This window comes from Eurypyga helias, unplaced genomic scaffold (assembly GCF_000690775.1).
Source record: "Eurypyga helias isolate BGI_N326 unplaced genomic scaffold, ASM69077v1 scaffold7382, whole genome shotgun sequence".
In the NCBI taxonomy this organism is placed as follows: Eukaryota; Metazoa; Chordata; class Aves; order Eurypygiformes; family Eurypygidae; genus Eurypyga; species Eurypyga helias.
Window position 1 is genome coordinate 144,138 of NW_010233991.1, and position 16,313 is coordinate 160,450.

At 36.6% G+C, this 16,313-nt stretch overlaps 1 protein-coding gene across 1 annotated transcript in view; it reads right to left on the reverse strand.

Annotated features, from left to right (window-relative positions):
* The window catches only part of PDE1A (phosphodiesterase 1A, calmodulin-dependent), a gene marked incomplete at its 5' end in the record, with an annotated part of 48,610 nt that extends 32,967 nt beyond the window's left edge, over positions 1 to 15,643 (reverse strand). Inside the window, 5 exons of the mRNA XM_010161887.1 lie at positions 2,717 to 2,857; positions 4,269 to 4,385; positions 5,342 to 5,408; positions 5,861 to 6,043; positions 15,530 to 15,643. Of these exons, the coding sequence (XP_010160189.1) occupies positions 2,717 to 2,857; positions 4,269 to 4,385; positions 5,342 to 5,408; positions 5,861 to 6,043; positions 15,530 to 15,643 (622 nt within the window). The remainder of the gene's footprint in view (positions 1 to 2,716; positions 2,858 to 4,268; positions 4,386 to 5,341; positions 5,409 to 5,860; positions 6,044 to 15,529) is intronic.
* Positions 15,644 to 16,313: the final 670 nt, after the last annotated feature.

Below are 16,313 nucleotides of genomic sequence, written 5' to 3' on the forward strand. Positions count from 1 at the left end.
TATCAACTTGAAAAGCAAACTTCAAATTGTTTTTGAGTAGGGTTCTATAGCGTCAACCAGACAGCAGGAGAAAAACCCAGCAAGTTAAATAGAACGTTTGCATGATACTGATGCGTTCCCAAACTGTAAATGACATTTGGGACAGAAATACTTTGCAAGCTGCAGAATCACTAGGCCATCTTTCAAACACTGATTTCTATAAATGTTCCTTCTGCCTGGCAAGCTACATCTGTTTGAAGGCACTCTTGACAAAGTGTTGTCCTACTTATATATCTTTCCAAGAACTTTCTGATATCATAATTCAGCAATTCAAATGTATTTAAAACCTGGCCTAATTTTAGTGGAATATTTTGTAGCACCTAGGCTTAACAGCAAAGTAATAGGAATAAAGTCTAAGGTTTTCTGAAAATAATTGTCCAAATCACACCAAAATGCAGTTACAAGGCTAAGATGCTAAAATTGTAAAACTTGAGTTGTGCACCAGCAGAAGAGGTCTTTCTCTTTCTCATTCTCGTATGCACTTGCTGGAATAGCAAATATACAAACACAAAACAAGTTCCTTCATGCAGTGCTCAGAGATGTACGAAGTGTGTTGCCAAGTTGTTTCATCAATAGTTAAACATCCCAAATTGACTAGGCTAGCTCTAGAAGTCGGAACCTTGTCCTGGCATCACAAAGAAAAATCTGGATGTTACTGTCTTTTTTGAAGGGGCACAGTTGCAAAAGGCCAAAGGGATATTTACAACGTATAATACAACAAAGTGATTTTCCTCCTTGTTAAGTTGCTGATCCAGGTTTATACTTGCAACAAAGACGTGTCTCACATCACTTAACGCTTGCAGTTGATCTTACAGCAGAAGGCAATGGTAGAACAGTGTGCTGGCTTTAGGTGGGATGGAGTTAGTTTTTCTCACAGTAGCTAGTATGAAGCTATGTTTTGGTTGTGTTGAGAAGAATACTGATAACATACTAATGCTTTTAGTTGATGCTAAGGAATATTTACATCAGGTCAAGGACATTTCCAGTTTCTGATATTGCACCTGTGTTCCCAGCTTCTTCTCTACAAGAAGGTAGGACGGGACACAGTCAGGACAGTGCATGCAAACTGGCCAAAGGGCTATTTCATGCCATAAACCACCATGCTCAATATATAAGCTGGGGGGCAGGCCCAGGGTCCTTCTCTCTCTCTCTCGGGCTTGGTCTGCCTCTGGGGCTCTGGCTCTTGGGCTCCCTGATATTTTTTTTTTCATTATTTTCATTACATATTAGTAGTAGTAATATTAGTATTATTAGGATTTTTGATATGATTAGTATAATTATTTTATTTCATGTATTTTCAATTATTAAATTGTTCTTATCTCAACCCATGAGCTTCCTTGTCTTTTCCTCTGGCTCTTCTCCCCATCCCACTTGGGGAGGGGAGCAGGTGAGTGAACGGCTGTGTGGTACATGGTTGCTGGATGGGGTTAAACCATGACAGATGGGAACCATGACCTAATCTCTTCAAGCTTTTTATTTTATTAAAATATTATTTTGATAGGTGAACATCGCATACACCAACTTTGGTTTGGAATCATCTTAGCAAGAGTTGTCTAGCTTCTGCCTCAGTCTGATATAGAAGTTCTTTCTGAAGAAAACATATCAATGCAAAAAGGAATCTTGGCTGGTGAAGACTCCAGGCTTCACTCTGCAAATAGCACTTGTGTTAAAATGTAGCTTTAAAAACTTGTTCCATAGAAGCAAAAAACTACCTTCAAGCAGTAGAATCAAACCCTGCAATGCCTATGGACTTGTTCTTGCCTCCACAGAAGCCAAAGGCAAGGTTTAACATAAGTGAATGACTGTCATTTATTATGTATATACTGGAAAACAAACATTTAGAGTCAGCTCTAAAATTTTCCTTTCCAAAAGTCTTATGGAATTGTTTCATGCCTCTGCAAACAGAAATCAATCACTATCACTTCGCACTTTTTTTTTGGAAACAAGTGCATTTGTAGTGAACACAAATCATCAAAAGGCCATTGACAGAGATGTCTGTTTTCTTTCAGTCAGTATTTACTAATGTCTAGCAAGCTGACAGTAAGGAGACTCCCACTACTGGTATTAAAACTAAGGTAAGTGTTTAGAGTAAAAACGCTTGCACAGACTCTCTAGAGTTCCCAAAACAAATACAAATAAATACTGGGATACTGCAAAAGTGAAAGGCAAATGCAAACTCTTGCCTACTACCGGCACATACAGTATGCAAGACCAGTCCTAAATAAGGTCCATAAACTAAAAGAAAAAACAGCTGCAGAGTATTGAGTAAGCCTGCACTGATTCAGTGCATCTTTCAATGGCCAGAACCTCAGCATATAAGAAAGCTTCCTTGCCACATCACACCTCCCAGGCTCTGATGTGGAAGCAAAAAATTCTCACCTGCCCACTCCTGCAAATGTATCTCTCAGTATGACACATAGTACCCAAGCCCAGGCAATGAAAAGCAAAAAGGATTTAAGGAGGACTTTTTTCCCCTTTTTGACTCTGCATCAGGAGAGCTCCAGCCTGAAAGAACTGCTAAAATGATATAAAGTTCACAGCCTAAAGGGTAGTTTGGAATCTCTTTTTTCACAATTTTCAAGTGAGCTTTTTCCTTAAGAAAAGACACACATACACAGTTATCCAAAACAGCAGAGTCTGAGAAAAGAATTAAATCGAACTTTGCAGTATTTCTTACCATGATACCAGTGTGAATCATTATGTAATGCACAGTTTGAGTAACATCAGCTGCATGGATCAAATTGTGATATGGATTTTTGTATTTGCTGTAACCAACTTCAAGAGCTTCAGCAAACGAAATAAGATTTGGAACAGGGATCTGGGGGGAAGCAAAAATTAAAATACATGGGTTTTTTCCTGCAACAGTTGCAAAGTTAATCATGCAATAAATGTATCACAGAATTTAGTTGACAAACAAAAAAAAAAGAGCAAATAAAATGTAAAGATCTAATATCTTACATGCATCAGGGAGTTTTCACCCCATTCGTGTAGATGTTATATCCTTCTACGTACACCTTGCACAGCATGTGGTTAGTGTACAAGAGACTTCAGAGCTATCAACCAGTTTTCAAGCTATCTCTGTCTGTCTGTACCAGGAATGCATATGATTGCTCATATAATAAAGGCATGACAGATAGGAGTCTAACAATAGCATCTTCTCTTTTTCTTCTCCAGTTTTACCTTGCCTGAGACATGTTTCCCTTGAATCTCATAGTATGACTTCCCTTCCTTCTCTTCCTCCAGACAATGTATGAAGCACAGGTACTACCTAGTCCCATTTATTTTCCTATATAATGAAACAACATTTTCCTTAAGATTTTTTGTTTATGTAGAAGCCCTACAAAGTAAACAGTGGGACTAAGAATTGTCTTAAGCCCACTGAGCCAGTAACATTGTGTACCTTTTGACTGGTTTTAACAGTAGCCCTGGTGTGTTTCTGACTTCAAGCACCCAGAGCCTGAAGGGAGAAACTTGATGAGAAAAGCAAGCCTGGGTTATCAGTTAAAATTAAAATATTCAAGCCAAGTTCAGGATGAGGCAGGCTCTTCAAAAGGAGCATGGAGTTTTCCATTGGAGAGATTTTGAAACTACAATGAAACTTTCATTCAGTACTATTATAATGATAAATGCGGCATTTCCATCCAATTTTTATCTCAGCCTTTCAAAGCTGGTTGTAAGTACTCCATATTGTATTGCAACACCATGAAATCACATGGAAAAGCAGCCTTCTCATTATATAACCCCCAAGCTGGTTAGGAGAAGGTGGTTCGGCTGAAACCCCTGCACACTTGTGGGCAACATACTATGGTCTAGACCACCAAAAAAGTTCCTAGGACTAACTACACTCTTCTGCCTTATTAGGAATCTTTGTTCCATGAAGCTGGGACACTGATTCAGCACTGCTGAGTAAATAGGCTGTATACATAATCTGTTGGTTTAATGCTTACAGAATCTAGCTGCTCACGAGCAAAATCCCATCTCCAACTGCCTTGACATAGGTCTACACAGCTTTCCATTTATTGGATTTCAGAAAATCTGCATGCTTTGGATGAAGTTCCATTTGGTAGAACTATTAGTATATTGCAATGTACAATTTGCCATATTCTTTGAAATTCTGCACTGCACTGTACAATAAAAAAAATCATTTAAACATATCCTGGCTTCCTTGTATTTTAAACTTGACATAGGTATTTTTGCACACATATTTTTATTTGTGGCTAGTTTCTGACCTTGAAACGGCTCAGAAGGTCGTATCGGGTAAACAGCTCATACATCATAAATTTCAGACTGTGCTCTCCACTTGCTTCATTTAGGGCAAATACGTCAAAAGACCATTTATCAACATCCTGTAGGTGAGGGGAGGGGAAAAAAAAACAAAACAACATAACATTTCCATCTGTTTAAGTAGGTTTCCAGTTAATCACTTGGGGTTTTTTGGAGGGAAGGGGGAGAGTTTGGTCTTTTTTTATTGTCCAAGTCTTTCAAATTCCTGCAAAAAGCTGCAGGTATTACATTAATAACTATTTTCAATATTAACAATAAAAACAGTTGTGCCAGTTATGAATAAAACACTTGTAACATGACCTATGCAACTTTGTATGCTTCAAATCAAAGGTCTCAATCTTTCAAACTTAATTTTCTGCATACAAATTGTCCATGGAACCTCATGGAGCTAATGTCAATACCCATCATTTAAATAGGCTGGTATGCAATGTCATTAACACTATAGCCATATAGCAATTCAAGAACAGTGTTTGACTTTCAGGGGAAAAGGTGAGGTACCACATTCTCAAGAAACACCATTTTTTAATTGCATACATAGCCATAGGAACTTGACTACTATAAAAGATAGCCTTTCAGGTGAACTAGAGTAATACCTTCAAATCAAATACTGCACTTAATTCATAAGCTGCAGCTTCTTTTGTTAGATCTATCCCCATACTACTTCTCCTTTTTCTTTCCTAAAAAGGAAACAAATGTTGCTCTCTGTGACACTAATTACCATACCACTGGGAGCTGATAAAACCATGTCTCACATTTCTATAAAAACTTCCATACGAATTTCATCCTTTTGCTCTAATAACATCTAAATGAAATCACAGGTAATCAGTGAAACAATAAACAAAATCATATGCTTTTTGTGAATTTTTAACAAAAAATCCCCCACACTGTTCTGTGTGCTTAGGTCTGTAGTACTAAGGCTAGGGCACATTCAGTAGAAGAATATATTTGTTTCACCCTAAAAGTCACTAAACATGAGTACAAATACATTCAAATTCCACAACGATTAAATTTATTTCACCTTAAATGTTACGATCACTTCTGCTGGGTAAGCCAAACCAACCATGCTCGAAGTTCTTCGATACATCCTGAAAAAAAAAAGATACTAAGGAATAGCACTCCTGCAAAAAGTACTGGAGCAATTCCTCTTTAATTCATCTTACACAGTTTGTGAAATAACACTAAGCTATTTAAGAGTCTGATCCCAAATATGACATAAATCTTTTATGAATTTATGAGAAAAGCCCCTCTGCCTGTACATTGCTCTTTCATGTCAGTGCACTCATTGGTATATTTTAGCGTAGAAGTTTCAAAGCCATAAAGCTCTTTCCCAGCATCTTCCAAAGTCCAGGAGATTTCATTACAAATTCAGAGGTTTCATCTGGATTTCAGTATAGAAAAATAGAGCAATTGCAGAAATTGAAACCTAAAATCTGCCTCAAAGATTGCTTCAGTTGCATCGCACCACTTACGGGATCGTCAACAGCAGGCAGTGTGGTTAAATGCGGTACTTTCTGTAATGAGAAAACAGAGCTCTCACCTTTCCACAAAAATCCCAGCTTGTACAGCATGCACAATGCTTCGGAATTTGGGCTTTTCTTCAGGTCTTCTCTTCACTATTCCCATTTCCCTTGTAAATGTAGAAGCTAACCAGTCCCGCACTTCCAGCGGGACCGAATCCGACTGTATGTCAGAAAGCTCATCTTCAGTGTCCAAAAGCTTTCTACAAAAAAAAATTAACACAAGGTAACCAAGAAGATGGCAGACTGAAGTAAAAAGGAGCATGGACAGGTGAACAGCTAACAAAATTTAACAGCAGCATAGGTTGAATTGACTCAGCACATCACTACATGTCTCCTCTAGTAGACATACCAAGACCACTGGGATGCTGAGTACAGCAGATACCTTCCCTCTCTCCCACTGCTCTAGAATGTAACAGATACTCAAAGGCAAGATATCCACGTGAAGGCAACTGAAGATTTTTCTACAAGGATGCCACAGGTTTGGTGGACTGAAGTGTAATCAGTGAGTTAGAAAACCCTGAGGAGACACGTAAAACAGTGGCTGACATGAACTCCATTACAGAGTGTGATTTTCTTATCAGGCGGTCCGTTTGATTAATTAAAACCTTGGTCTCCCCTCCTGACTGAACAGGATTCCTGGGAAATGTATTTGGTGGGAATTTGGCTAACAGCATTTGCAGATGGGTATTTGGGAGAGGAGAATTATCACTTCCTTTTCCATTTTCATGTTGTCACCTCTGTCGCTGTCTTTTCTTTCTACTCTTATGATAACTCTGTTGACTCTCTGCCCTGTTTGCACACTCTCTCATCATATTTATTCAGCAGCTCTTTCACACCTTTCACTTTCTGTTTCGCTTTGTCAAAACCTTGCCTAATCCAGGTCTTCTCAGCCATATAGAGGAATGGAACATAGACAGTGAAAAAAGCCTGAATACAGGACAGTCCAAAGGAATCCCCACGTAAATCGAATACTATCTGAGGGATTAGAGGAAGATGCCAGTAGGAAGCCTGATGCCAGAAGTGTTATATAAATTATTGGTGAACAGTGAGCATAGTATATTTGTGCTCATCTATGCTGTTCACAGTTTCAGCAGCTCATCTGGCTGGCAGCATATTGTGTGAGACTTTTCTACTGGGGTTTAAAAAAATATCCGTCACATGTCCCCAGTAGCACCACCCTTTACTGAAAGAAAAGCAGAAACATTCCTATTTTTTAGGGCCATAGAATTATCAGAGTAGGAAGGCTCTTCAACACAGAGTGCAAGAGGAGCAGAATGGGCAAGAATGATGAGATTTTCTGACAGTGGGACACAGGCCAAAAGTCAGTAATTTATTTTGGAGGAGCAGGACTTGTGTAGAGAAAAGGATTTAGGCAAATTATCTTGCAAAACTGAACCAAGGCTGAGATGGGCCATAGGTCAAAGGCTGTAAAATTGATTTTATTCCCTAAATTAAAGACTATGTTATAGTCCACTTAAATCTCTACTAGTCTGAAACTGTTATTAAATATCCCTGGAGAGATTGGTGCATTAATATTTCTGAGGAATATTTGACATTTGATGTATTTGTAGTATAATCAGGAATAAACCTCATAATCCCTAAAACATATTTTTGAAACCAGTCCAACTGTTACTCAAATGAGATGAAATTATTCCAGCAGCAAAAGGACCATGGGCATTAGCTAGCATTACATTGTAAGCACAATCCTTAGCGAGTACAAGCTCGTACAGACCCCTCAACACATAACTTTAGTAACTTCTCAAAAAGCATCAGTTTCTTCCAGAAGTCTAACTGAAACGACATTTAAGGAGAGGAAACAAGAGCTAGTCATTCATCTCGTAACTGTCTATTTTATACACTTTCCTGACCTTTTGAAGAATAAGATTCATATTGAAGAAAATTACTCATAACATATGCATTGATAGAAATGGCCTTTGAATAAATTCGCTAATGACTGCCATTCTTCTGTGATTAACAGGGACAGAGCTCATACACGGGTCTACACGCCTGAATAAATGGATGTTTAATGGATGCATAATTTGATAGTAATTTTATTTAGGATGGGAAACAAGGCCATATATTGCATGACACAAACTATGCTTAATTTTCACAAATTCTTAGACTCCAATATTCCACTCATTTCATAGCCTGTAACTTTTATCAACTTCTATTCATCTATTTCTACCTTGATAATAAAATATACTATTTCCATTTTATTTCCACGGTTGTGCATATATACGTATACATACACAATATTGTGGATTCTGTGAAATACAGCTAATTATTCACCTTTTACTCACTGACTATGAAAATGCCTCTTTAAAATAACTCAAATAAAGCAAATTTATAAGTCAAGACATAAAAATATCAAACTGTTTTCATCAGTAATATTATTTACTATTTACAAAATGAACATATATATATAAATTTTACTTTTAATATAAATTAAAAGAATAGTGAAGTATCAGAACTTTTACACATTAACCAGTACTTCAGCACTTACATTATAATAATAGCTGAAATTTTCTTTCTCACCCAATGAATACCAGTTTTTGATTTGCCACCATTATATTTTTTTACATGGATCTTGTTCTTATGTCGAACCATTTTGCAGCTTGTTTGCTGGCCCCCAGTCTACTGATGTACATCACTGCAGTGAAAGCATCAAGTAAATCACAGAGCCCCTGTGTGCCTCTCCTTCTTGCTGTTACTACTGCTGTTGCTCACAACTTAACTGCACCACAGGTTGACTGTTTGAGATGTATTGTGACGTCACTCTGATGAAATCATTGAGCATCATAATATCATCATTTAATTGAATAAATTCTACAATACAACATTGCTTACACTTCATGGGAAAAAACATAACAATCCAAAATGTATATTCAGAACGTTTTTATTTGGGAAACTAATGGTGTTTGGTTTTTGCCTAATTAAAGTTAATATTGCCCCGATAAATGGAAAATAAATTTATAATTTCTGTGTTCTGTAATTCTACTGCTGTGTAGACATCTTGATCTAAGTTGCCACTTCATGAATCACAGGTGAACAGGTAAATTGTTATTATAGGTGATTATTCACCTATATTTTAAATTTTTAAAAAAGAGGGAGGAAAGGTGAAATAGTATCAGAAGACTTTTTCAAAACAAAGACAAAGATAGTTTGACCACTGAACTTGCTACCAAACATTACAGGTATTTTTGCAAGATTTTACAATACAATTTGTAATTACAAATTATAAAATTAAATTTGTAAATTGTAATACAATTTCACAACATTTTGCAATATGTGAACTTCTATATAGGTTCAAAATTGCCATTAGATACATTAATGAGCAAAATAACAAGTGACCATAGCTGCCTAAGACAAGGCTAGAACCTCTGGCTTAGAAAATATTTGGAGTGGAGTGACTGCAAGATCCATACCCTCATACTCCAAATCAACCACACTGAAGATCAGAGATGATGTGCCTTTACTTTCTATTTTAAAGCTACATAGTTGTTCCACAAAGTCAGCCTTAAAGTAAAACTCTACTGAGATCAATCCCACTCAACTGGTAGGCATGAACTCCAATATCCTAGTTGAATTAAATCAATGTTAATATACCAAGGCCCACACTTTAATTTTTTCTTCCCTAAAGCCAAGCAACACTGAAAAATGCTAATGAAAAAAAAATTCTAACAGAGTATAGCAGTGAAATTACTTTTTTCAACACAAAGTCAGAATTTCAGTGTTACATACACTTATTTTGCTCATACATCATTAGCCTATTAAGTAGATGCAATATGAGGAAGAGAGATGCGTGGGAAGGAGAGGGGGAGGCTTGAGTTATTTAATTCTATTTGTTCCATGAGTGGAACTCCCATTGACAGTTGTGGGAACAAGTAAGATATGGCCCATGGCATTTCAGCTTAGCAATCAATTAATATTGCAGTCATAGTAACTAATAACCTGATCTTCTTGACACAGTATTGTGTTTTTTGCCAAGAATAATTTTTCAGAATTCAAGTAGTGATAATTTCTAGCTCTCTTTTCATTTAATCAGAATTTTAAATAGAGTAATGGACTAGTCAGAAGTACATTTCTTTTCCCTTAGGAATGCATCAGATATACTATGGAGAAGAAGAAAGAAAATAAAATTTTAAAAAAATTAGATACTGTCTATGGGGAGGGGGGGGAAAAAAAAAAAAACCCATCAGCGCTGATCAGTCATGCTGCCTAACAGAGACGGTGAAAGATTTCCAGAGGAAAGATTGCGGAAGTATTAGCTCTTTACTGTTTAGTGAATAAATCAAGCTAATGATCAACCACTTAAGAGTGAATTGATCCAAGTCCTCTGCTAAGTCTAGAATGCAGAAGGTAAAGAATTTATAGTCCAAATAGATAAATCACATTTTTTTCAACTATCTGTGTTCTAGTCTCACTGTCTTCCTGAATGAGCATGAATCAATATACTCCATCAATATTTAAATCCTCTGAAGTCCACCACAATTTCCACTAACACCCACTAAAAGATTCTCTTGACTCCCAGTGAGGACAAAAAGCAAAAATTATTGAGGTGCCTTTTAGGTCTTTATAAAGGAAATGATGAATTTACCAACATGTTGTACTCTTAAAATTTAGCACATTCTCAAAAGAACTGTCCTCATATTAAGAACTGCCCATTAGTCACAATAAATGGCAAAGACTCTGGATGAAATACAGTTATTACAGAGGCAGATAAGTAATGGAGTCAGGACCATACTGGAAACATTCACTTGTTGATATGTACGGCCTCTTCAGAAACATAGACATACACACCAAAGGCCAACAACAGTCTTAAGATTCAGGGCAGGATATTCATGATTAAAAAATACCATTTTTCAGGAGAACAGCTGTGAGCTGTGTATTTTCCTTTTTTAAATTCAATTGCTTTAATGTGGTATTCTGGAAGGTCTACATGGCAAGGACTATCTCAGTGCATAACTCGAATTAACAGCAATAACTTTGAGATAGAAAAATTCAATAACTTCAGAAAAGGGAATGCAGGACATTTATTAAATATCCTAAGTGAACTGAAGAGTTTTAGTCAGAATTTAACAGATTTTCAGTGATTATAAGTGTATTTTTTATATAACTTTGATGCTGTTGTAAGCTTCCCTCTCACCAAAAAAAAAAAAAAAACCAAACCAACTTTGGTTTAGTAGAAAAGATTTTAAAGGTTTATTCTAAGCTTTCATAAGGGTGGAATGTACTGAATTAATCTCAACACAATAAGCTTTTTCTCAGTAGTGGCTTTTACAGAAGTATCATTTGTAGATTCCCTTAATGGATGAACTGAATTATTTTCTTCAAATGGTACATATGTTGCTGACAAAGAAACTCCAGGCAAAGTACATTTAGCCATTGGTTGGCTAGGGACGACAACAATACACCCTCACAGCAAACCTGACTGAATATTCAAGATTATGATTTAACTTCATGCTTAAGTAATTGCCTCTTCCAATCTCTCCTCAACTAAAACAGCTCAGAGAGGAATCATACTGACCATAATTACCAAATAGGGCATCCCATTTTTAATATTCCCAGATTTTTTTCCAAAAAGCTAATTTTGAGGAGAAATATTGTCTAGGTTCTTCAAAATAAGTTACATCATTGATGGAATGCCCCACTGTAAATGTTCTGTAAATGAAATGGTTACCTTCATGTATAAATTAACATATTTATGTGCCTTTTCAGGTAGAGAGATTAGGAATATATGCTCTTTAAAAATTTTTTTAAAATCTACATTTCTTTGATATAAGAGTTTTAACTTTCTCAACCCTTGCACGTGCAAAGAGATTTGCCAGTGTGACCATCTATGCTGGTTATCCTGATGGTTATCTGAATTAGCACAGTTTCTTGCATAACCAGAGTTTTACAGTCAATGAAAGTACGTGTCAGCCAGATGTATGCTTGGAGTGGGAACGGAATGCAAAAGGTCCTGTGATGTCAAGCAGCAGACTCCTGCTGTGAGGTACTCAGATAGCTTAGAGCCTTGCAACGCCAATACTAAAATATGGCTTGTGGAAATGAAAGAATACAAGAAAGATAAAAGATGGAGCCTTCACTGACTTTTATTCTCATTTAGCTGCTAACTGGTGTCTAGAAGAGAGTGAAAGAAAGCACGGGGATAGCAAATAAGTATCCCAGTTATTTTCTTTCTTTTCTTTTTCTTTTTTTTTTGAGATATTAATTACTAGCCTAAGATGGAGGAGCTGCCATGGACTTGGGTTCTGTTACAGTAGTAAAAATCTTGAGAACAACAGGGAATAGCCTTCTCCAGCTTTCAAACATAACCAAAACTGTGTACTGAAAGCTGCCCTACAACAGACTGACTGTTCCTCACTTCAGGATCTCCAGGAAACCAGAGAATTGCATTTAGTGGCTGGGCTGTTGCTAGGCTCCATTCACACTTCCATGACACACGGCTCTGTGAGCACCAGCATCTAGTCAAGCACTTACTCCTTTCTTCTTCCATAGACTCCACAGGACACACGCATTCATGTTCCATGCACAAAATACTTCTGTGGTGCACTTTAAGGATCATATGGACATTTGGTGAGATGAAATGGCAGAACTTTCTCTTGCAAATGACATGATCACATTTCCTTTTGTCTACGATTTGGAGATATTTTTGTCCCTGCTTTAGTGGCCAGAATCCACAGAAACATTTGGTGCATTACTGGAGTAGTGCACCGGAAACCCAGTGTGGCCCAAGGTGTTTATTATAACTGCAGTCACAAAGTTTGGGTTTAACAACCTCCTTTTCAGCTAACATTATACGTATCAGAATGTCTACTTTTTTAAAAATAAGAGCTTTTTCTCAAAAAGGACTGTGTTTACCATTATATTTTCACTGTTTTCAGAGATCTTGTGCAAACATGTATTGATATAACACCACTTACCTGTAATGAGATTTCCTTTCTCTTCATGAATGTAGCAATAACCTGTATCAGTTATTTTGTATCATTGAATCAAAGATGCTCAAAGCGATTGCCAGCTATATAGAACAGATCTACTTCATACTGGAACATGGCCTCTTCTAGTCAGAAGTTCTCAAGAGGTTAAATCCTCTTATAAGGGCATTATACAGCTTAAAAAAACCCTAAAAATCATGTAAGAATTGAAACTACACAGATAAATATCCCCCTGAAATTAAGTGTATTTTATAAAATACTAAGTCATTTTAAAATGTAGTAAGACCATAATTGGAATAAAGTATTCTGATTTTATCCAGAACAATTTAAAAATTTTCTCCACAAGAAGTTTATTTTTTATTTTATTTGGCTTTGGAATACATTTTTTAAATCTTGTAATTTCCATGTAGATTTTATTTGACTTATTTTCATCTCAGTTACCATGAATAAAGAGCTGTGTTTACAAGGAATGGAACAGCTGTCATGACTGAATTATCAGGCTGTATTTATTTCCTGTTTGACTCTAAATATCCTTCTTCCACTACCTTGAGCCAAGTGGCAGGTACTAATGGAGAAAGTTCTGCAAGATTTGTCAGAATTATTTATAACACCTATTAAGTAAGTTTGAACCTCTTCCACAGAGGAGATCTGCTGAGGGGTTGGAACTGTGAGAGTTTCACTGACTGTTTTCAGCTGACAATAAACCTCTGCTCCAGCTACCAAGCACTGGATCTCTCTCAAGGAAGTGTTTAGTGCAGTTTGTAATTATTGAGCATTGAGAGCTGCAGCAGTCCTAAAGAGGGGGCTTGTTAAACAAGCTTATTAATTGACATGGGGCCATGGATAATTAAGCTCATAGAAAAGCAATACTAACGTATGTCTGACTTCTCTGTGCTTTCCACCTTTCCATCAGCTCAGGACCTTTTATATAGGATATTGAGTCATTGCCCCAAATCATTTTTTTGTAATTTTGGAAGATTATCCCTGCAGCCTATCCCTGGTTTTAAGGAGTCTACTCTTAGAACTCCATAAATAAAACCTGTTATTTCTCTACCTTTTCCCTGTATAGTTTTAGAAAGATCACGTGTGACAATACAATATCCTGTAGCACAGGGGAGAGAGGACCACAATCTTCCAAAGCTGCCTGAGCACGAGGTGTGCCAACAAAATTTACATTTAACAACTGCTGAAAAATTACATTTTATGGAGCCCAAAGAGGTTTGTTGAAAATTTCTTTTATCTGTCTCCCTAAGGACCTGTGTCAATTTGACTACAAATATGACCATAAACTAATGTAAATCCATAAATCAACTCTTGATTCAATGTAAAAGAACTTGTCAGTCAGCAAAACTGATATAAGTATATCCACATTATCTACCACTATGTTAAAATGTTTAAATTAAATTCATCCCATTTTCTCACAAAGCCCAGGTTCCTTGCAAGTCACAAAAGATGGTGGTTTTCCCAAATCTGCTCAGTTAAGCTTAATTTATCTGAATATGTCAACATCCTCATGACACACGAGGACTTTTGAAGTCACTGAGATCCCTAATGCGTTTCAGATTGTGTATTTAACTTGAGGTCACCAGCAACACTTTTGAAAGTGTCCCTAAGAATTGTAATGTGGCTGAGAGGCAGCTCAGGTAATCTTTTTACAGAAAAGGACATGCATGCACTCTAAGAGCAGGACACCAATATAAGTGATCCTGCCAACCCAGTCTGTAACATAATCTCTGAAAAACAGACCACTGGTACCAGCTTCATTTGCTATTGTTTTCATTCTTTTGTTTTCAAACGGTAGGCTTTCCCATAGTAGATTGCCCATAGTAGTTGCCCAACAGTAGATGCTCCAAGTTCCTGACTGGCAAGGTTTGTTGTGTGAATCACACGCATCAGAGGAAAAGCAACAGGAAAAAGTTAAGAGCAGTAATTGTAAGCACTGCATCAAATACGAAGATTTGCAAAGGGGAGCAGGGGGTGAGACACAGAGAGTTAGGTCAATGTAATAATCAGTACAACGGCAAACTTCTTAAATGTAGTATGGAACCAGGACATATGCTGCGTGCTTCAGCTGTGTTGAAGAAGTTTTGGACAACATATTTACAATGGCATTCTGCTTAGAAAAAATTTAAAAGAGGCCATAACACTGAAATAAAAACTGTAAGTTAGCTAGGCAACTTCAGTATAGCACGTATCTTAAAATTCTTTCAAGCCAAATACTTAGAAATTCTAATTTAATTGGAGTCAACCCACATTAAAGATGAGTGCCAGTGATACTGCCAGTAACAATAATCATAAACAAAGCATCCAACATTATAAAATAAATCACAGCTTTTCATAAATTTATGTATTTACAGGCCAGATTATAATATTCTGACTCATCTCCATGAGCATTTCATTCCAAAACAGCTCATTTTTTTCAACGATACAGTCCTCAGCATGACTATTGGTATGTGGCCTGTGGGGGAAAGAAAAACCATCCTTCAGAAAATTCTTACGATTTTATACTGTGGACATTTGACAAGTAAGGGAGATGAGAACTAGGCAAGCTCTCCAGGCGATGCTTACATCTGACCTTTGGAATCTTACTTGCTTTAACCTTGTCACTAAAAGACCTAAGAACCACATACAATTCTTCTGATGTGCAGACCTTCAGCACACATCAGTTACAACTGCATGCAAAGACAAAATTTCTAAAATGTGATTCCCAACACACTTTCCCTTTTGGTTTTTTCCCCTCAGACTTACCTGGTTTCATCAATATAAACTGCCTCCAGCACAGATGCTGCATATTCAATATTCTTTTTTAAATCCACCACATTAATGTCACCCTTCTCCAGCTGCTTTACCAAGCATCTTAATCTGCGAAAAAGAAAATAAAAATATCAGTGCATTGTTCACATCAAATTTTATTGACCGCATTTTCTATTTGAACACTGGAACCAACACAATACCCAGTGTAGAGGCAAGGGACAGTCACTGCATCTCTTGTCTTTTTTCAAAATGATGGGGTTTTAGAATACACAGAACAATAACCAGTTGTATGTTTCTACAGCTTGTTAAATTCATAAGATCTATTGAGAAAAGGCATATAGATTCCAGTAAGTCCAAGAGCACTCAGAAACTACTATCAAAACAATTTTATATTAATTTGTGAAATTACAACTATGCCAAAATCTCTAATTTTGTTTAAATAATAAATGCAACTTTGCAAGTTGTCTTACTTTAATTTTTCTGTGCTTAAAAGGTTGATTATATGTTTTTAATATCCACTACATACTGATTTTGCTTCATTTAAATGTCTTTAATTTTTATGTAGGCCTCCAGGACATTTTTGCTGCAGAATTCATATTTCTTATTAGTGTGAGCTAATGTGGAACTCCACTGTTTCCATGTTTACAGAAAATAAATCATTATACCAGAAGAAAGGTGGTGCCTATGGCATTAGAAAAATCCAAATACTTTCCCAAGTGTGCTTTTACTTTTAGTTTTGAGAAAATTCTTTTACATTATAAACATGGATATGCCCAAA